At 34.9% G+C, this 21,342-nt stretch overlaps 1 protein-coding gene across 2 annotated transcripts in view; it reads right to left on the bottom strand.

The window, feature by feature from the left end:
* LOC119084999 (muscle calcium channel subunit alpha-1) overlaps window positions 1-21,342 on the bottom strand; it is a 61,260-nt gene that overhangs the window by 15,071 nt on the left and 24,847 nt on the right. The window contains exons 10-21 of one of the 2 annotated variants that reach the window (XM_037195171.1): window positions 21,082-21,307; window positions 20,807-21,017; window positions 20,533-20,736; window positions 19,936-20,125; window positions 18,950-19,076; window positions 17,519-17,642; window positions 17,294-17,460; window positions 16,313-16,400; window positions 15,877-15,984; window positions 2,715-2,767; window positions 1,187-1,333; window positions 652-1,123 (exon numbers count right to left, since the gene is read on the bottom strand). In XM_037195171.1, coding sequence (XP_037051066.1) covers window positions 652-1,123; window positions 1,187-1,333; window positions 2,715-2,767; window positions 15,877-15,984; window positions 16,313-16,400; window positions 17,294-17,460; window positions 17,519-17,642; window positions 18,950-19,076; window positions 19,936-20,125; window positions 20,533-20,736; window positions 20,807-21,017; window positions 21,082-21,307 — 2,117 coding nt within the window. Of the gene's footprint in view, window positions 1-651; window positions 1,124-1,186; window positions 1,334-2,714; window positions 2,768-15,876; window positions 15,985-16,312; window positions 16,401-17,293; window positions 17,461-17,518; window positions 17,643-18,949; window positions 19,077-19,314; window positions 19,445-19,935; window positions 20,126-20,532; window positions 20,737-20,806; window positions 21,018-21,081; window positions 21,308-21,342 lie in introns of both variants that reach the window. The other variant, XM_037195170.1, reaches the window with a different exon arrangement.

The following is a 21,342-nucleotide window of genomic DNA, read 5'->3' on the forward strand; positions in this document are numbered from 1 at the left end:
AAGTACCAGATCTGATTCAACCGATTAAAAGTACTTTGATCGATGGAAGTAATAGACCCGATAATAATACTGGTCATATGCTTGCCCTCTGTAACAAGTTAATAAATTTTGGTAGATGATATTCGCACATTGTAATACGTTGGCTATTCGTACCAAATTATTCGTATTAATTCGTATTGTGTAGCCAAGAAGAGACTATTCGCACATTGTGTAAATACCATTTTCGTACATTTTTGGCCTAATATACAAAAATTGCCATGTCTATTGATGCAGACTTGAGATGCTAGCGGACCCAGCAGCACAATTACAGCATAACTTTCGGAAGTTAGGCTACTGACTTTAAACGGCCATGGAAGTCAACAAGGAAGTCAAATCATAGCAAGATGAAGCTCGTTTTAAAGCCACTGCAATTACGTTTCGATTGATACTAAACTCGATAAAATGCATGAATGATCTAACAAATGGGGACGGTTTTCGCATTTTCGAAATATTTTTTGAGTTTGAGCCAGTATGGATGTGAAGAGTATCGGACTTTTTTATACTCTATCTTATTCTCCCATCTAATCCTTACACAACAAAAGAAGAATCATGAAAATCGGTTCACGCTGTTTTTTCAAGATTTTCGAACCACTGTGACACTGTGCAACATACCTTGAATCGGAATGCAGCCAGTTTGAATACGAATTCCAGTGCAAACACAGCCGTAAATATCAAATTCATATGATCTAACATGTCGGTATACCATTGCGGTTGATTGTAGAATTTCATGGCCAGCGTCACCGTATTTATCATAATCAAAATGAAAATCGTGTACTCAAACGGCTGCGATGTGACGAACCACCAAATTTTGTATTGAATCCGATGCTTCGGAATGTAACGTCGAACCGGCTTGGCTTTGAGCGCAAATTCAACGCAATTTCGTTGATTTTTGTCGAGCTCACAATTTTTGTACTCCTGTTCGCCCTCATTTTGAAAAGTGACGATAACGAAACCGACGAATATGTTCACCATGAAAAAGGCAATGATAATAATGTAGATGATGTAGTAGGCGGCCACCATCGGACGAAAATTGTGTATTAGACCGCCATTTTCTGCATTGGAATCGATGGAAACGTAGAGCAGTCTGAAATTGACGGAAGAGGAAATGAAAATTGCGAATGACAGGGAATGGCAATCTTTCGCTTACGCTGGCCAGCCTTCAAAAGTGGAAACCGTGAACAAGGTTAACATTGCTTTTGCTACATTATCAAAGTTAAATTTATTCGTGTCCCATTTCCTTTCCTCCTCCACTGGATTGTTGACATCTCCACTTTTGAACGACAAGTATGTACCACTGTGGAATAAAATTAAACTTTTAACTTGTGTCTTCAGGGTGACCTTTGAAACTACAAGCAAAACCATTGAACATCTGCAATTTAACTTATGATTGTGGACAGGGAGTGTTTTTTTAACGCCATTCTGGAACATCCCCTTTTCATACTAGAGACAAGAGCGGTAAAATGTGCATCACCCAAAGGTATAGTCATGACAAGGGAGAAAACGTTTTTCATCCCGAGGAGAGCTTGAATTTTACGTGCTTTTGAAACTTAAACAAATTTTCTTGCTTCCCCTAGATATGTAATAAGCCACTTTCGACCCTAGGGGAAACAAAAGTAGGTAAAAAAAATAAAATTGATGCATAACTAAGAGGGATGAATCCATAGCGTTACACTCGAGAGAAAGCATGGTGGCGCTGACATTTTTAAACATATCTGGGCGCTCATGTCTGTATAAATCTGTGAACGATTCAAGACTAGAAAACAATTACATCAACCGAACGTAAAAATCGGCAATATTGCGACAAGCAAAATGATTCAAATTTCGATATTATGAACCTCGAATCAAGAAGAACCTAAGGGGCCGTTCATAAATTACGTAACGCAAAAATCAACATTTTTCAGACCCCCCCCCCGGGTCTGTAACGCTAAAAGGGTCAAGTTTGACCCAATTTTGTTAGAACCGTAACGCTTGCCTCATACCCCCCCCTCCCCCCTCTAGCGTTACGTAATTTATGAACGGCCCCTAATAGATCGTCTTCAAGGACATAAAGAAATGCCATCCATGTTAAGTAATATTCATACACAAATGAATGAATGAACGAAAAATTTAACGAAACGAAGGTGAGGTTATGTCTGAAAGTACAGTAACCTGAAGATGATTACTGAAACCTGAAGCCGTTTCTTGGTTAAAGAACCGATATTTTTTTTTAACTCTTCTTTCAAAGGTTCGCAGATGCAGATACGCGGGTTACACACCACGTTTCATACAAAAAATTCACCACGCCATACAAATTCAATTTTGGTGAATTTATTTGTATGGAAAAGGTGTGTTTCCGCGTATCTCATAAAATGGCGATCTGCGTGAACTCCCCTAAGTTGTGTCTAACCCCTGTCCAAAAACTAAATGTAAACAAAAATCGCAAGATATCGTCAGCGCCGAACTGGCTACTTACAGGCGCTCCTGTGAAATGTAAGGAGAGGGAGCTTAAAGTGAAGAAAAAGCGCTTTTTGGCCCTATTAAGGGCGAGAATGTAGCAAATTCAATAAAATTACTTGTGATTTTACAAGTAGCCTCATGTGACCAGTTCAGCCCTGGATATCGAATATTATGCTCTAAATTTTACATCTAAATCTTATTATGCCAAATATTGCGAATGAACATTGTTGTGTACTCACTTGCAGTCTAATTCTTTCATTTTCGAACCATCCGTGCAAGATTGAAATTTCCCCTGTTTTCAATTGGAATGATAAAGAATTTTCCGGTTTTAATAAATAAAATTTGTTATTTGATCTCGTTATAAATACAATGAAAATGAATTTTTGGCTGGTGTTCATGAGCAGACAAATGGAAATATTGTAACGAACAAAAGTGGTTATGGTAAAATTGGAAAATCCTTCGTTAAAAATCCAAAAAAACAATTAGTGATTGTTGGTGTAAAAAATGGTTGATCAGAATGAAACATAAAAAATGAAATTTTTTTGATTTTTTGTTTTTATTAATTATTTTGAATATAAGTTAAAAATAGTAAATAAAACTGAAAAACAAAAGAAAAACACATTGACTGTGGCGCCACAAAGCAAGGAGCAAAATGCAAAACCAAACAACATTTGGATAAATTCTGTGTTTTATACGGGATTTATACATTCACAAAATTAAATAAACAAAACTAATGGGACGAACGAACAGTGTGGATTGTGTTTTCCCATTAAGCTCTATAAAAACCGGTAGACTCACACCTAAATGTATTACGGCTGTATAGCGAATGTTAAAGGGAAGGAATTGTATATAATTTGACTCCATTTATTTATACGATTTTATTATGTTCATTTATAAAGCGTAAAGTACCTACAAGATATGCAAAACTGTTACAATTTCAGCACTGACTTGGATATGATATAACTTTGTATGAGGGAATTCGCAATTAAACACCGGAAAAAAGAAGTTTTAGGAAACTATTTTAGTCATTTGCTGTGTCTAGGCGTTTGGTGTTCAGAAGCAATACGCTTCATCAACAGACTCGGTACAATTATCTCTCAAATAATCGGAGAGACAAACTCAAAAATTTATCTGAAACAGCGTATACGTTGGATACCTTCGATGTTTCATACATCAACATGAAAGAAATTTTTTATCTATAAAGTTTAATGTTTTTTTTGTCTCTCTATAGAAGCCCAGACGGCAAGTCCTGCAGATGTAAAGCTTGGCATACCGACTAATGTGGAAAAGTTAGGAAGAACGCGTTAAATTCAGAGAGATGCTAATTTGACGACTGGGAATTGCGGGAAATGGTGAAATTTGAAAATTTACTAAAAACAATCGAGCAAGAATCATTTCCACGGTGATTTATTTGTTTTGAAATTGTATCGAAAGTTGTAAAAAGTTCATTAAAAATATGAAAACTTTAATTTTTCTAAAATCATCAACCGATTTTAAGATTTTACTCTTTTCAGTTCTCCAGAATTTTATGTAAAAAAATCCAATGTCCACTTATTGAACGAATGAAACGTGAAATACTTACACTGAAGAGTATAACAATTTTCAAAAAAATACTCAACACATTTATTATTTTTGATTAAACTCTAAACTTCTCAGAAAAATATTTTAAACAACAGCTCTTATGAGTTTAGAATTAATATGGTTGAAAATTCACACTTTCAGTGCTACTTGTATAAAATTCAAAAACATTTCCTGCGAAATTCGTTCTCCATTGAATTTGGACGTAAAATTTCACAAATAAAAAAAGTGCAGAAAAATTATAATCAGTTAATATTGACCAAATGGCTTTTTGTCAGTTTCACGATTTCTGTAAATAAGATCGCTAAAAATCGTTCATAAATTTGAGACATCAATTCAACATCAAAAGATTGAACAAATTCATGCACATTCGTTCCAAATTTGAAAAGCGAATTTGCTCACATTTTATGTCATCAAATTTGAGCAAATTCGTTTCGCATCATTTGAAACGAATGTGCTCACATTCGCTCAAAAAATGTGGCGCGAATGTGGCCACATTTATTTTGAATTATTTTTGAAAATGCAAATTCACCAATAATATTGAATAATTCATGAAAATGATTTGCGAATCCGTAAAGTACAGGTCAATATCATTCTAGATGTGCGTCAAAAAAATCCGAAGTTAGTTGGTTCATGGGCGCATTCGTTCGATGAAGATGGGCGAATGTGCATTTTTTGGGCAAATTCGCTAAGTCTCATGGACGAGTTTGTATTTCAAAAAAATATTTTCAGAATTTTTTGTTGTGTCACTAGATTGCTATGAGCCTGAAGTCTTCGGATCTGCAAAAATATTTCAAGATTTATTCAATATTGTTGGCGAATTTGCATTTTCAAAAATTGTCATAAAAAAATGTGGCCACATTCGTTTCAAATTATTTGAAACGAATGTGTCCACATTTGCCTTGCTAATGTGATCACATTCGCTTTCAAATTTGAAATAAATGTGAACGAATGCGAAATATATTCTTTGAAGCAGAATGAATCAAAATGGTTTTTGAAGCATACTAAGATTGTATGTTAGAAATAAGTTTCAAGAATATAAGCTCGAGTGTTGGTTAAACACGAATTGGTTAAATACATTTGATTTTTTTTGTGGTTAATTACGTTCGAATTTTGGGAGCACAATTTATTTAGCCTGGTTTCTCCAGACAAACACTAGAAAGAAATGTTGGGCTCATGAAGATACTAACTTTATTCAGCGTGAGTTATACGTAATTTTTGAAACAAAAGCTTTTTACTTTTGCTTTATAGATTGAGAGTTTATAGAGTAAAAAACGAAATTAATTAATTTTTTAATGTACGGTGCAAGTTTTATCATTCATGTTTCGTTGGTTCTATTAGTACCACCGTTAAACTTGTGGGTATACAGGCGTATACAGGGCTCAGAAACGATAGAGTCTGGAGTAAAATTAAAGAAGTCATCGGCTGTTTCGTTGATTTTTTTAGACAATAAAGTTTTCAAACGTTGAAGCTCTATAAATCAAAGAGCTATATCGAAGTTACAATAAGTCTCGAAATGGATTAACGTTATGAACCTTTTTGCTGAGATTTAATTTTTGTTAAAATACCAAATATAAACATTTCCCGCAACTCCCTGGGTCGTTTCGACGGATAGAGGGAATATGTCGAATGATTTTAAAATTGGCTGAGAGAAAATGTATGGAATTCTCTCTCAAAAACCAAACTGTCATTCGACATATTCCCTCTATCCATTGAAACGACCCAGTCGTTATATTAGCATCTATCTGGCTAAATTGTTTTCAATTTCATGCATTATTTGACGCACGATTTTTTTTCCTGTTTACGTCGTCGTGGATGCATTTCTTAAACGTGGAAACAATTTTATTACGCGTTACGCGTTACGCGTTAAATTATTTTTTGTGGTAGTTTTGACGCGTGAAAATATTTTTGAAAGAAAAAATTTATTTTGGCGCGTGAAAAAAATAATTAGAAAGATTTCTTTTTGACAGGCTACCACACTAGTATTTTATAAAAACCTAACTGTGTCAATCTACAGTCCACGTCGTCCAATAAAAATCCGTCTCTATTTTAGCAATTTTTTTAGTAGGTTTTCCGTGTTTTCCGTGCTATGTATGTATGATACAATCTTTCGTAACAAAGCACTTATCCCTTGGACTGTGTAAAGAACTTTACCTTTAATAGTACTTGTGATCGTAACGTATTTGACAACAATAGTGCTCGTAAAATCACTTAAGAGCTATGGATCCTTTGCAAATTTATAGTCTACATTTAGGCGGAAAATATTCATTTTTTGAAACCAAAATCTCTTTTTTGAAAACTTAAAACCGTTAAAGCACGTAAAAATGTGCTACTGTTAAAGGAATAATTGGTTCGTGGATGATAACTTAATCCACTTGTAGAAACCTGTGTAGATTACACAAATTTACACAATCTCTTAGCACTAATCAATTTATGTATGTGATATCGGATGTCATACTATGAATTAGGTATTATTTGGGTGGGGTTTGTAATTCGAAGTGAGTCTTAATTATGGACTTTTTTGAATGTGTGCGAAATATACATATCCAAATACGATTGGTTGTGTAGCGATTGGAGGCGAACCAGAAACTAGAGAAACAATTTTCACACGAGGCTATACCAGGGCCTATTTTAGTTAATTCTTCGATTCTGGTTTCTCTTGAATCTTATAAAATACTATCCGAATGAAGTTTAAGCTTCAAAAGATTTTGAAAAAAATCAAGAGACGACAAAAAAACGGAAGGGTTTGGATTTATTGTTATTTTAGAGAAACAGATAAAACGTAATGCTGTAAGAATCGAGACCATGACGATCGTGGTCGCAAAATAAACGAAATAACCATGCCTGAAGGATCAGTATATTTTGCGACCATATTGGAGACAACGGTCTATCGTACTGGAGTCTGATTCCGATCTTTGTGATACTTATATAAATGTACACACACTTAATGACTTAAATCATAGTGTCCAAGCCCAAGAGTTCGTTGTGTGAAAAACCGTCTTTTGAAGGCTCGTTTGAGAGATTTGGTTGGTCTAAACAATGGCATTTTTGTTGATTTTTAGGTCATTTAGATTATCCGATGGTAACGAGGCCGAAACCACATAATTGTATCTTCTACACGTCGTAAAGTTTTAAACAAACTTAGGTTGCTTCCTTAACAAAAATTATTTAACAATAAGGAAGCAAAGTGAATTGGATACAATACGAAGCTGTAAAATGTAAAATCATTCGTTTCAAACTTTCTTATAACTCTAACTAAACTTTTCCCAACAACACCAAAAAAAGGTTCAACATAAACGATGCTCATAAATACGTTTCTAATGGTTTTTGGGTTGCATATTTTCCGAATGACCATAAAAAAAAGCATAAATTTTGATATAATAATCGTCCATAACGATGTTAAATGAGGCAGCGTTATGTACATCCGAAAAAGGTCACAAAGACTGTTCGGTAGTTTTAACTAAAAGAGCTGAACTATTTTAGAGTGCAAACAGAGCTCATCTTATCTTCTGAATTATTCAAATTTCTTCGTATACACACAGAATAGAGGGAATCGCAGCAATTATAAGTGGACTGTAGGCACTTTGAAAAGTTCAGGTAATTTATTTTTAATTTAAAAAAAAAGTTTTTCAAAGTTATCGCACAGTTTTACGTGATATACGGTTCTGTAAGACCTATCGTTTAATTTATTTATTGCAATAAATATACTCGAAGTAAAAATCCATTTTTAACCCATTAGAAACTGCTAACTTCTTTGTTTCATTGGAATTAATAAAAATCATACTGCCTGTCCTATGCAAAAGTTTACACTACAATTTGCCCCCTGCGAAAATGTTCCACTATAAGGTGGAATATGTTCGCTTAATTTTTCGTGAATTCCTACGTGATAGTCAATTTTCGCATGGGACCGGTAGTAAATCAGAGTACATTAGACGCATCTCCGTAATTTATTAATTCGGCAACAGTTTTGTGATAATCGCAAACTCAAAATGTGTTTTTGAGTATTGCAGCCTTCGGCTCGATTCAAAAAACTCTACACTTGTTAGACAGTTACCGAAGCTTTCTGCTCAATAACACACTTGTGGGTTTGCCTTTATCACAAAATTGTTACCTCATGCATTACTTTGGCAGCTTAAGGCGGATACACATTACCATCTAGTGTCAGTTGAGAATGCAATATTTTGCAATATTTAACGAAAGAGAAAAAATCGTATTCTCATTTCATGCGAAATATGCAGAATCGCAGAATTACTTTGTCGATTCTCATGTCAATTTTTTTCATATATTCGGCTTCGGTATCTTGTGCGTCATATATTATCAACATCTAACTATCGTGTCGTTCAATATCGTACTATTTTTTGGTGCAAAATTGTTGGGAATACGACGAAAGAAAGGCCTAATGTGTGTCCGCCTTTACATACAGGGCCTATAATTTGTGAAGTTTGATAAAAATTTACGAAATTAGAATTTTACGATGTTTCTCAAAACTTCACTAATTTAACGAAGTTTCGTTGAATTTAACGAAATTTTGTAAAATTTCACAGATTTTATCTAAATTTGTTAAATTTCACGAAAATTTGTTAAATTTCACGAAATTATGGAAAATTTCACAGATTTAAATTTCCCAAATTTCTTTAAATTTTACAAATAATATGCCCTATGGCATCCAATGTAACCTACTATTGCTATATTATTCCTGTATCATCACTCATTTTTGTCATCATTGCTTGATAACAGACGACAAACCGTTTCTAGCAGGTTTCCGATTTGTAGTATTACCAGACCCACCTATTAGAGTGCGTACAGTATTGTCCGGTGAAGTTCAGTGTGAAAATTTTGACAGGTCAAAATTCACTGGTTAAACTTAACGATGAATTACTGTACGAGCTCCTAGTCTAGTAAAACATTCAGAAATGTGTATATATGTCTATGGTTAAGTCTGTTTAAATTTGTCGTGTGTTTTGTTGTACAAAAAAAATAATCAAAAAATAAATCAAAAAAGAAAAGAAAAAAAATCAAATATTTTACATTTTGCTAGAAGTAGTAGACTAAGTACCAAAATTACCTTAAACAGTTGCACTCCAATAACAGCAAACATGAATTGCAGTAGATATGTGACCAACATAATGTTGCCAATAGTTTTGATAGCAACGATTACACATTTCACTACATACTAGCGGTTTTGTTTCGTAGCAAACGAAATGTTTTTGGGTTTGGTTTTTTTTTTGGTGGATATGTTTTTGGTTCGTCATGTTATTATTGTAAATAATTTTTTTTTTGGCACAAACAAATTGGATGTTGCATGTTTGGTGATTATTTTAATTATTTGATGAGGGTTGATTGATTGATATATACATTGACAAAATGTGGTAAGAATATGCATTGGTTTGTTTTTATGGCCAGCACGCACACGCACAAAACAGGAAGTAATGGGGCCAGTAAATATTTTGGTTTAGGAGGTACATATGTCGGGATGGATGAAATAAAATAGAAAATATTTGAAATTTGGTTTTACAATTGTTTCTGTTTTAGAAAAATAGAAAATACCGACAAGGACAGCGATCTTTTGTGACAAAGTCGAAGTTTAACCGTTCGTTGAGTTTAACTATAAGTAGAGGAATGTAACTGGTAAATTTGGTAAATTATTATACGAAGTGTTCTCAGTCGTTGCAGGTAAACTCCAGCTATAATGAGTCTAAATATTCGACGTGAGTCTGCTCACATTAGGAAAATAAAATTTGAGATTCCTGAGAGTTGTAAAATGCTCAGTGTTCACCATTTTTCAAAACCAAAACAAAGTGACACTTGCAAAGAGAAAAATTCTTGTTCACCTCAACCAAGAGGTGAGGAATAAAAAAATGTCTCCCGTGAATTGTCATCAGAGAACGTGTCGATAAAATGCATGAGTGGAGAAAATAAGGCTATTCACGCCGCACGGATGAAAAATCTCAAATATGTTCAGAAATTTAACGAAAAACCTTTGTGATGAAGTCAGCAGCTAATCAACCAAAGGTTGAATCATGAAGCGATGCAATCATGTATCTACTCACTGTAAACGTCGAAAATTGTGGTTCGGAACGTAGTATGACTGCAACTTCATATATTCTAAACTGAAAAACACTTTTCCGCATTTTTCTACACTTTCAATATTTTCTCAAAAACTTTTTTCATTCAGGCGGTACAAATACGTCATATTCTCTCAAGAGAGCCAAAACAACAACTTTTCTCTCACTATTTTTTACACTTTTCGTTACCAGTTATGTCAATTTTATCTAGGAATTTGTTAAATTTTTTTTGCGTCGAAAATCGTACTTTTCATGTTTCAAGCACAACTTTCGACGCCTTCAGCATGTAAAATCCCTTAAATAACTCGGGATGAAAATGAAGTCTCGTTTTCGTGTGTTTATTGATCTCGGCTACGTCTCGGATCAACAAAGTTTGTTACGAACATTTGTGAAACATTGATTAGATTACTTTGTTTGATTCAAGTTTGTTGTAAAGGTTGTTCGGAATGTGACTTTTTGCTCATCCTGAACGAAAAAAAAGCAATACTCTCAATACGGCCTGGGTCAAAAACGCACCTTTCTGTTCCTAGTAACATAATAAAAATTTAGGAAATTTGGGAAATTTAAGAAAAAAAGGGAAAATGTTTTCTTAAAAATAGTTCTGCTTTAAACCTTGGTGGTACTTTAAGTATCTATAGAAAAGCATGGAATCTCAGTCCATTGATCCATCGTACAAAGATTAATTTTATCGAATTTACCAGCATCATTCCTTAATATTCACCACAATAATATGGGAAATTATGCGTTAAAAGTCGGATTTTTATTATTTTTATTCGGAATATCGACATGTCCTTTTCGGTACCAGCATCGCTACGTTAAACTATTACATCTAAAATTTGATTTTGTTTTTGAAATTCAATTTTCCTTCAATACACAATAAATATCAATGAATAATGCGGGGGCTTACTTGATTTTAAATTACGGTATACAAAAGGTACACAATGTTATAGGAAGGCTGTGTGAGTTCGAATACCAATGATTCCACGGAAAAAACAAAAAAACAAAACGAATGCCAAGGCATCTTAATACACACACCACTCAAATATCATGTCTACGGTTTTTTTTGTTTGTTTTCATAACACTTTGATCATTCGGAATAAATTTGTGCGGTTGCCTTGTAAAATAATAACAATTTTCAAATAAAAAAAAGAAAAATAAAATCGAAATCTTAGACTTTAACCTCCACCACCCCTCATCGTTCTTGTTCGTATCGGAATTGATTCGATTGTTTGAAGGACACGGCAATTTCGAACATGAGATGTGTATAATGTCTTTCGTTTAAATTAGTTTTGAATTTTCGTTTTAATCGAATTATTTAATATGCAACATAATAATGTCCAGTCCATTAAAAAACAATTGTTAAAAATATATGTGGTATATTCATGTGGTCAGCTAAATTTTAAACGATTTCCTTGATTTTACATTTGATAATTCGGGATGCATCTTAGGAGGGCGGAAATTTAGAGTTCGCTAAAAGGTGGCATCACAAAGCACGCAAAGCTAAAATTGACGTCGTATTCTCTGCTTCAGCGTTGTTTCTTTTCATTGGATCATAGCGTCTGAACCAAGCAGTAGAATCAGTTCTAGTGCTTGGTTCAGTGCTATGATTTGATCCATCCATCAAAAAGGGTAGTGTCAGTCACGCATGACGAAAACTAGTTTCAATTGCAAGTCTAATATTCATTGAAATTCACACTAAAAAAAAATTCTTCAAAGGAAAGTCCCAATTTTTACCGAATCTTTTCCTAACTGTTGGGTGTTGTATTGAAACACAAGTTACACGCAAAATGTATAATCGAAATTGTTTTGTAGTTAGATTCTGACTTCTAGGCTTCAATTTAAAATGTAAACTTGAGCCTGAGGCAAATTTTCTGCTAGTCAGCATTTCCAAGTGCGTGAACAAAGTGTATTTCTATTACAATAAAACGAAACAAAACAGAGTATGAAATGAGTTTGGTCCCAATAGTACTTACTGAATCTTGCGCTCCTTTATCTGTTACACATTCTAGTTTACCGATTTGAGAATTGTATAACAATGAAAGAGAAACCCAGAGACTTACTAAAATTTTATTGAATCAAATTGGCAAGACTTTGTGCGAAAAAAGAGACTTTTTAAACAAGCTGGCAAATAAAAATGAAAGTGCGAGCGAAAAGAGTGTCAAATTTGACGTAGATAAAATTGCCAACTTTTAGGACGAAGTACATTGTCTACACGGGAAAGTTATGGTCTTGCTACAAAATATTACTGGCTTACACACAATTGTACGACCAAATGCTTTATTTCCATACATTTTGCCAGAAAGAATTCAGAAATATTGAAAATCTGATGCGTATGATTGTGGATCATTGCGACAGCGCCCATTAGCCACTCACTGCACATTTAGTTATAAAATCTTCGTAATGGTTGCCGTTTACGTTTTTTATTTGAAAAAAAAAAATGAGAATGGAATAGTGTGATCCCCAAAATAGTTTTTCAGAACGCAGTCGAGAAACAGTTATTTCTGCTTCGCTTCGCTCGTTTACTGACGAAAAACTCTCCATTTCGCAACTTGTCCCATAAATAACTATTATGTAACCGAGCGATGAATGCTTTTTCAGGCATTAGAAGTGTAGATTGTCACTCGAGGGTAGGCCGAGTGTGACAATACATGTAGTGAGCGTAAAAAATCATTTTCGCAACAAGTGACGAAAAGTAGGACTTTCCGTTGCCTTTATTGCGAAAAACGTTGTATTTATATCTAGTGCCTAAAAAAGTTGCATAACGGTTTCCTCAAGAAAGGAATCGGAAGTTTCCTTTTTGTCACTGAGTTGAGAAAATGTTCTCATCTTGGCTGAAACTTCGGAAGAATTTCTTGTGAAAACGTTGTGTTGACCTCAGGAAGAGGTACGAAATGTTATTTTCTAGTGTGAACAACACAGTCGAAGTGAAATTTCCAACTCCCCCCCCCCCCTCGGTGAACAAATAATTATTTCGTGTGTGCGTTGCGAAAATTCACTTTTTGTCGAAATGCTTTGAGGCAAAGTGAAGAAAATTATAAAGAATTTGTCCCCTGACCTAAATTTCACTTTTTTGTTGATTTATTGCCATTTCGTTTATTGTGAACACAAACGAATCTTCGCAAAGGGCTCATACAGAAAACGTTGTGTTCACCTCGGAAAAAATAGTTGTAGGAATCACGACCCTCACTTCGCTCTGACTGCAAACTTCACACTTATTGGAATTCCCTATTGCTTGCTAAGCAACTAACTATGACAAGACTCCGTGTAATATTGTAAAAATAGTTTTTACGCGAACGTTGTGAAGGATGTGAAGGCGAAGCGAACAGTTTTTATACATCAGTAGTTTTATTTACTTTCTGGTCGAGGCATGTCCATAATTTTACAAAGCAAAAATCGTATATGGCAAATAAGTTGTTTTTTATATTTACAAATTTTGGAGCGTTGATGATGTTATTATTATCTTGGATAGACACATAAATTACACAAGAATGTTTGATAAGGTATACAATATGTCCGGGTTTACGATTAAGTCAATGTAATACCGTTAAAATGTTGCTGGTATTGTATCAGGTTTGGTCAGTGAGTTACATCAAAAACAAAATACAAAATTAACAAAAAGAAAATCATTAATTTGCGATGAGCATTAGCGGATAAAAAAAAACTCAACAAAACAAAAAGTTAACTGAAAAACCACATGCAATAAGCCTATATCGTCTGGATTATTTTCTTAGCTCTACCGATTCACCATTGTTTGTGGCTTAACAATAAGGAATGGAACAAAAATTTACAATTTTCGTATTGCCTTACGAATGAAAGCCAAACTTCAAAAACTTCAATGTGATTTCTCACTTCCCTTTCTTCCAGTGGCCTTTTAATCACACATAAATCATCTTTGTACAAAATACATTTTTCGATTAATTAAATGAATAAAAAGGAAAAACGAAAAACAAAAAAAACGAAAAAATGAAAACCACATTACCAACCCCTGGATTTGGATTGACATTTTTAGTAAAATGAGTTGATTAAAAATGATGAAAAATAAAACAAAAGAAATGCAAAATTCACATCGAGAGGACAAACAAGATAAATATATGATAAGATGGGGGTGGGGGTGGAAGTCAATTAAAAAAAAAAAACATTAAAATAAATGAGTCGATCGAAACAGTGTTTTCTTGTACAGAAATTTGAACCACAATTATGGAACATTTTCATTCTTTCGTGACAATTGATTGGCGTGTTGTTTTATATCCGACTAGACCGTTAATAGGACAATCTGATAAAATTGAATTGATTACCCTACCGAACCGGTGTTAAAATGAGTTTGCTACAACCACGTAGGGGAAACATTTTACTTAGCAATAAAAATATTAATTCTCAGACCACTTAAATTTCGGTCAACACAATGGCTGATTTTAGTCTCATCACAGCGAGAACATAATTGATTGTTCAACGAGGGGAGAAAATAAGAGATTACAACAAGAGCGATTTCGCTCGAGTTGGAATTTTCTAATTCTCCCATAGGTAAACACAACGTTTTTCATGTGTGCATGGTGTGATTAACCGATTTTCTCCTGGAAACGAAAACATCAATTCGCCATACCATTTTTGAAGACAATTGAGAAAAGATCTATTTTCTCCCCGCAGGAGAGAAAGTTGTACTTTTCTCACTTGAAATGTCATTCGAACAGTGGTCAAGAAAACACATTTTTCTCATGAAAGGAGAAAATAAGGCTAATCACACCGCACACATGAAAAGAAAACGGATATTCATGTCGTGTACACAGGAAAATGGTTGCGCTTGAGGAAAAATATGAAATTTCTACGATATCGTTTTCGCTTCTTGTTGTAATTTCATATTTTCACCACAAAGTATTCATTAAATTTCTCCTACAGTATGCTCTACATCGCGTCAGGTTTCTGAGTAACATCTTGATTTGCTATAAATCTGCTGGTTCAAAACTTATTGCGCTTTCGAAAATTAATTTCGAATTTCAAACATGAAAAGTAATACACGGAAAAGGACATTATTGGCTAAATAAAGAAGAGAGCTTTAAAAGAGAACAAGATCTACATTTTTCATCATTTGTCCAAAAAAAACTAACAATAATAGCGTCAGGGTGAAAGCCGTTATAAAAAATGACTTGGCCAAATATAAGTCACTAAGTCTTACGATTCTTTATAGAACTTGAAAATCTGACAAGCTCTTTGATTCCTAGAAGTTTCTAAAGGAGACACAGAACCTAGTGAAACTTTTTTGGCCGAGATATTCTCCAAATCTAATTTTTACCTTGAAAATGAAGGTTCATCTTTGTACAAACGTAATAGATATTTGCATCACTTGGGGGAAACCTCGAAATTCGATTACCGATGGGAGAAGTATACCGTATGCATGCAAATTCACTCCATGGTTGCAAGACATGTGAAGATTTGTTCTTCTAAAAAACGATGATTTCGAATAACTTTCGACCCGTAATTACGAGTGTTTTCGTATCATAATATGCCCTGGCTTATCGTTAAATTGTACGCACCCTTAAATGGACCTGATAGCAAATGTCACAGAAAGAACGAGACAATGTCTGGTGGTAAATTCTTGGTTAAAATTCCTCTACACATCGTTTAGAATTAAAATTAAACAAATTAATTAGAAAATATAAATTAAATGAAATAAATGAAAAAAACAACTGACAACTCAATTTTACAAAAAAATAAAATATTATCAGAGGCTGTTTGTATTGGTTGTTGCAGTGGAAAAGCCTACCTTAAACAATTGAACTCCTATAACGGCAAACATGAATTGCAGTAGACATGTGACGAGCACAATATTTCCAATAGTTTTAACCGCGACTATAACGCACTGCACTACATGCTAATGAATTTTAAAAAAATAAATTAAAACAAAAACAAAGAAGAAAATGTAAAAAAAAGTGACAAAAAAATCGTCGAATTTAAAATCTCGCGCGCATTTTTTTCTGTAAAATTTCTTTCTTATTTTCTTTATTCGAAAATTGTTCATTTATTGGAAAAAGCAAGTAGCCCCCTGCATATGGAAAAAATTTACCGACGACTTGAAATCGCACAATCAAAATATAAATCACATTCAATTGACTTGTGACTATAAAATTACAATCAAAATTATTGGCCAAATTTAAGTTTTAGTTAAAGTGTACCACGTCACAATAACCGCAATTGATTACCTTCAATCCCTTCGCTCGATTAATAGCTCGCAATGGACGCAGTACACGGAACACACGCAAAATTTTCACCACTGATATTGCTCCCTTACTGAAAAAGCAAAATTTCATTGGCAACGTAGTAGATATGCAAATCTTGCAATGTAATACACAAAGTTATTCACGGAACACAGGAAGAAAGTGCTTCTTGCGTGTGTCAAAAACACGCGTGACAATGTAGTAGTTATTTACGTACCAGTTTTGGACGAATGATTTTGGGTAATTTCGAGAAATTACCTCAAATCAACCGTCCCAAACAGCCACGTATACAACCTTTTCCAGAAAAGGGTTTCGTCCCTCCGAGAAAAATTAAAAAATTGCCTCTTTTTTCGGTCCCGTCTTCTTAGAATTACAATATCAAATTGCGAAAAGCCGACACTGTATGGACTGTTTAAGGTGGGTAAAAGACTAGATGAACTGGGTGGACAATGTCATCACACGCAGAAAATGCGTTGACTTTTCAAACATTTGTATAGGCAAAATGATGACATTGTCCACTAGTATTTTTGCCCAACTTAAACAGTCTATAGCGATTCCACGAATGAAGAATGAACGTAAATCTAGTACATTTTCTGCCCAGCATACAAATATCATCCGAAAATTAATTTTCTGCAGTTCGGAATCCCATGAGCTTTATTGAAAAAACAACACAATGTGAGATGCGGGAAAGCAGAAAAGTATGCATCTCTTTCCATACGAAAAACAAAGGGGAACAAACGGTCGAATTATCTCTGGTTTTTCAACGTTTCTCACGTCTATCTCCAGAAGTAATTATTGTAAATTGGAGCTATCAAAATGACGTATCCGAGCTTCCAAGTCAGACTAACCGAATGGGTACTCGCAACATGACAGACGCACGTGAAAAACAATTTCTTCCCGTTTTCGTCATTTAAATTTTACACAAAAGGGTGAAAGCGAATTAATAATTAAAAAAAAAATTCTTGCCTATTGAAGGCTGATATCAGCGACACGCATACTACCAGTAGATCGAGTAGGTTAAAAGCGGAACGACAAAACGATCCCTTATGCAGTATGAATCCATACGCAACCAGTTTTAGTGCCAGCTCAACTGTGAATATTCCCGTGAAGATAAGGTCGAAATTAATGAGAATCTGAAATGGAAAATTGTTCTTACAGCTAAAACGAACCAAATTTCCGCATTCATTATACCTTGTTTTCGTTAGCGGGTATCGGGTCCTCAGCTGCTAACATAGCCGACGATAACAAAATGCATAACAATATTATATTACTAAAATGGTTGTGGTTCGCCAGCCAATGACAAAATACCCGAAATCTATAAGTTTTTAGCGAATCATAAAGAAATTGATTAATCTTAAATGCTGCAACAGCTTGACTGAAGGTTTGTTTCTAAATTCGTCTAAATCTAACTGGTTTGCCTAATCAAAATTTGAAAAATGTGACTAAAGCTTCTACAAGGGACAGGGCCTGGAAAATTCATTCGATTAGTTCTAATACTATGTTTGGATTTAAATTAGTGAAGATAGAAGAGGTAGAATTGGATGGCATTTTTTTTGTAGCGTCTCGTACTCTAAAAGTCGTTCAGCCGAGATGAGAAAAGTTGTTTATTTGTGGATGTTGTTGTAGAGGGATTCTGTTGAAAAACAGCCGAACGAAATCGGACACATTTTCCAGTGTACCTTTTTATATGTGCCCAGAAAGGTATTCGACCCTATATGCCAAAACCACTTTCGAAAATATTCTTCGAAACTTGTGTGGCTGGTCGGAGATGATCTAAAACCAAAAACATGCACTTTTCTTACAGGAAAATCTCGAGGTACACGAAACGTACATGGTCGTGTGGAGGGTCATTAGAAAGGTAATTGCATGTACTTTCGGGTAAATAGTCTTATGGGGGTCTGAAAGCATCGACGATAAAATATGAGAAGTTGAAATGTTTAAGTGTTCATATTTCATCGCAGATGCTACAAAACTTCTGTAAGACTCTATTTGCCCCGAAAAAACATACCGTTCTAATGACACCTACACGACCCTGTACGGCTTGAGTAACTGGAGGAATTTTGTGTAAGAAACGTGCATGTTTTTGGTTTTCGATCACCTTCGACCAGCCAAACAAGCTCCGAAGAAGAATTTTTTTGAAAGTGGTTTTGGCTTCTAGGGTAGGTATTCTGGACACACGTAAAACAATTCTACAGGAAAATGCGTCCGATTTCGGTAGGCTGTTTTTCAAAATAATCCCTCATAAGCCGAATTTGATCAGCGCCTGATCAGATTGGTGTGCACCTAATTCTAATACAATGATCATCGACCACTTTTCAAACATCTCATGCCGAACGAAACTGAAAAATTTCCATCGTACTCAAGCAGCATTTTCATTGAGCTTTTATTGCGATTGTTGCTAAAATAGTTTCACAAGTTATGCCGCTAAGTATGGCGCTATGCAGATGTTTCGAATGGAAGACAGGGGATTTATATTAAAGGCTCTAGAGGAAGTTAGAATTTCAATTAATTTTAGTTATAAAGTAGAATTGACGGAGTTACATTCAAATAATAATAAAACAAATAAAAACATAACCGGGAAGGGGATAAAATCTGTCTCTCATTTTCTACCGTTAGAGTCACCTGCTGGTCTGTGAAAATATAAAAAATGATCTTGCAGGCGGTATGGGTAATATTTGCGTCGGTTCACTATTTACTTCTGACATTCGTCTAGGGCGAGCCGAACTAACAACAACTTCGTCTTCCTGATCTGTAAAGTATAGTAAAATAAATAACAAAATACATCGACACTCAAGAAATCTCTCTCTCTCTCTCTTTCTCTGTGTGTGTCAGGACAAAAGTAATTTTTTGTAGCGATGAGCACCTAGCTAGATTCAGAACTATGATTCGGGCTGATTCGAGCGAAACTAAACACAGCCTAACAGTAATCCTAATCTGCTTTCCAGCAATGTAATCTCACAAAATTTGTATCCACGAAATTGAATTACCTGTTGGTATGGGAAAATATAAAAAATGCGCTTCCACGTGGTATCGGTTTCTTAGTTTTCTTCATGCTGACCTCGGATAGACGACGAGGCCTTGCTGTTACCGTTTCATGACCGTTATCTCCATGATTGTCTGTTAATGTTGTTTTTAAATAAATTATCTCTTGGACAGATGGTGTATCATTGTATATAACAGGGGCGACGACCTCGGTCTAGATCGGCTCAATTGTGTACTGAAACCTTTCTATTCGAGAAAATTTCAAGAAATTTAGTTCTTCGGAAAATAGTCGTGTCGGTGCTCGGGCCCCGCAGACTATAATATGAAGTCTATAGAAAGTCGGCGCCCCTGTATTGATTGTATTTTAATGAGAAATGTTCGTCAAATTTATCAAATTTGCCAACTGAATCTGGTGCTATCCCGTTATTGCATAGCATCGTTATCATTACCAAGAGAATGAAATCGTGGCATCTCTTTATGACTGATTCACAAATGAAATCTATTGCGAGTATGCGAAACGGTGTGTTAAACGTTTCGTTAAGTTTCACTAGTTTTCGTCCAGTTTCGTTATAAAAGTTTCACAAATAATAGACCCTGCAAAATCCGATAATCTCCGCTTAGCATACCTGGTTCTTCCTCTTCGTAGCCCTCGTCATCTTCGTCTAATCGGATTTTCGTTTCCGAAAGCGTTTTATCACCTTCACATTCAGACATATTGCCCATATCGTCGAGATCCAAATCATCATCGTGCATGTCTTCGTCATCACCTTCCAATATTGGCGTAGGACTATGCGATTTTGGTTTGTTTTCGTCCTCCTGAAAGTACAATTTGGAATTCGGAATTTTCGGAACTTCTTTCACTTTTAGTCTGGTCTCAGTCACGATAGAAAAGCAATTTTATGAATACTATCAGTCAGGTCAACAACTACCGAAGTGGTACTTTTCTTTAAGTCGTCCGATCACAGCGCCACCTTTTTGTTTTGTAGTTTGGACATAATTTTTGCAGATCAGAAAAAAAATTGAAAATTTTAGTTTTTATTTTTAAACCCCATCTTCTATTACAGCGCCATCTGTCACTATAAAACTTGAAACCATAACCTAAGTCCAAAACTATAAATCGTTTCAACATAAGTTAGGAATAATGTCTTTCCTAAACGAAAGCACCTTTTGTGGGCGACTGAGACTCGACTATTTGCGGTAGATATTTGGCGAACCATTTTTACCTCTTCTTTGGATATTTCTGTCAACGAATCAGCATCGGCCAAATTGTCAACGGCAATGGCCAAGAAAACGTTTAACAATATGTAATTACCGCAAATGAATAAAATGATGAAATAAATGCACGCAATAACACCAGGTGTTTTTACACCACCATATGCTCGAATGCCGTCGTACATAACGGTGTTCCAATCTTCGCCCGTTAATATCTAAACGAATGGGTGAGAACAGTGCCATTTGAGAAGACGCAAAACGATTTTCTTTTTTGTTTAAATTCACCTGAAACACCGTCAGCAAACTCTGCCAGAAACTATCGAAATTTGATCTGGGCTTTTCCTGGGTCGGATTAAAATCGAATCTTCCACCAAACACTTGCATACCGAGCAGTGCAAAGATTACAATGAACAGAAACAACAACAACAAAAGTGATGCGATCGATTGAATTGAATTCAGGAGAGACGCAACTAAATTGGACAGCGAACGCCAATATCTGCGAATTGAATTTGATCTGTTAGATGAATGTTTCGACGCGGTTATTGCAATGAGTAGCTTACTTGGTCACTTTAAATACACGTAACAGCCTCACACAGCGTAAAACGGATATTCCTAGCTGGGGCATTAAGTGCGTTTTCGTCAGAATCAATTCGAAAATGCTGCCAAATACGACGAAACAGTCGAAGCGGTTAAAGAGTGATACGAAGTAGCCTTGGAAGCCGAGACTGTACATTTTGAGTAACATTTCCATTGTAAACAGTGCTACGAAGAACATATTCGTTTGATCTGTAAATCAGAAAAGTTGTGACCGTTGAACATGT

The sequence above is a fragment of the Bradysia coprophila genome, unplaced genomic scaffold (genome assembly GCF_014529535.1).
Source record: "Bradysia coprophila strain Holo2 unplaced genomic scaffold, BU_Bcop_v1 contig_94, whole genome shotgun sequence".
Taxonomy (NCBI): Eukaryota; Metazoa; Arthropoda; class Insecta; order Diptera; family Sciaridae; genus Bradysia; species Bradysia coprophila.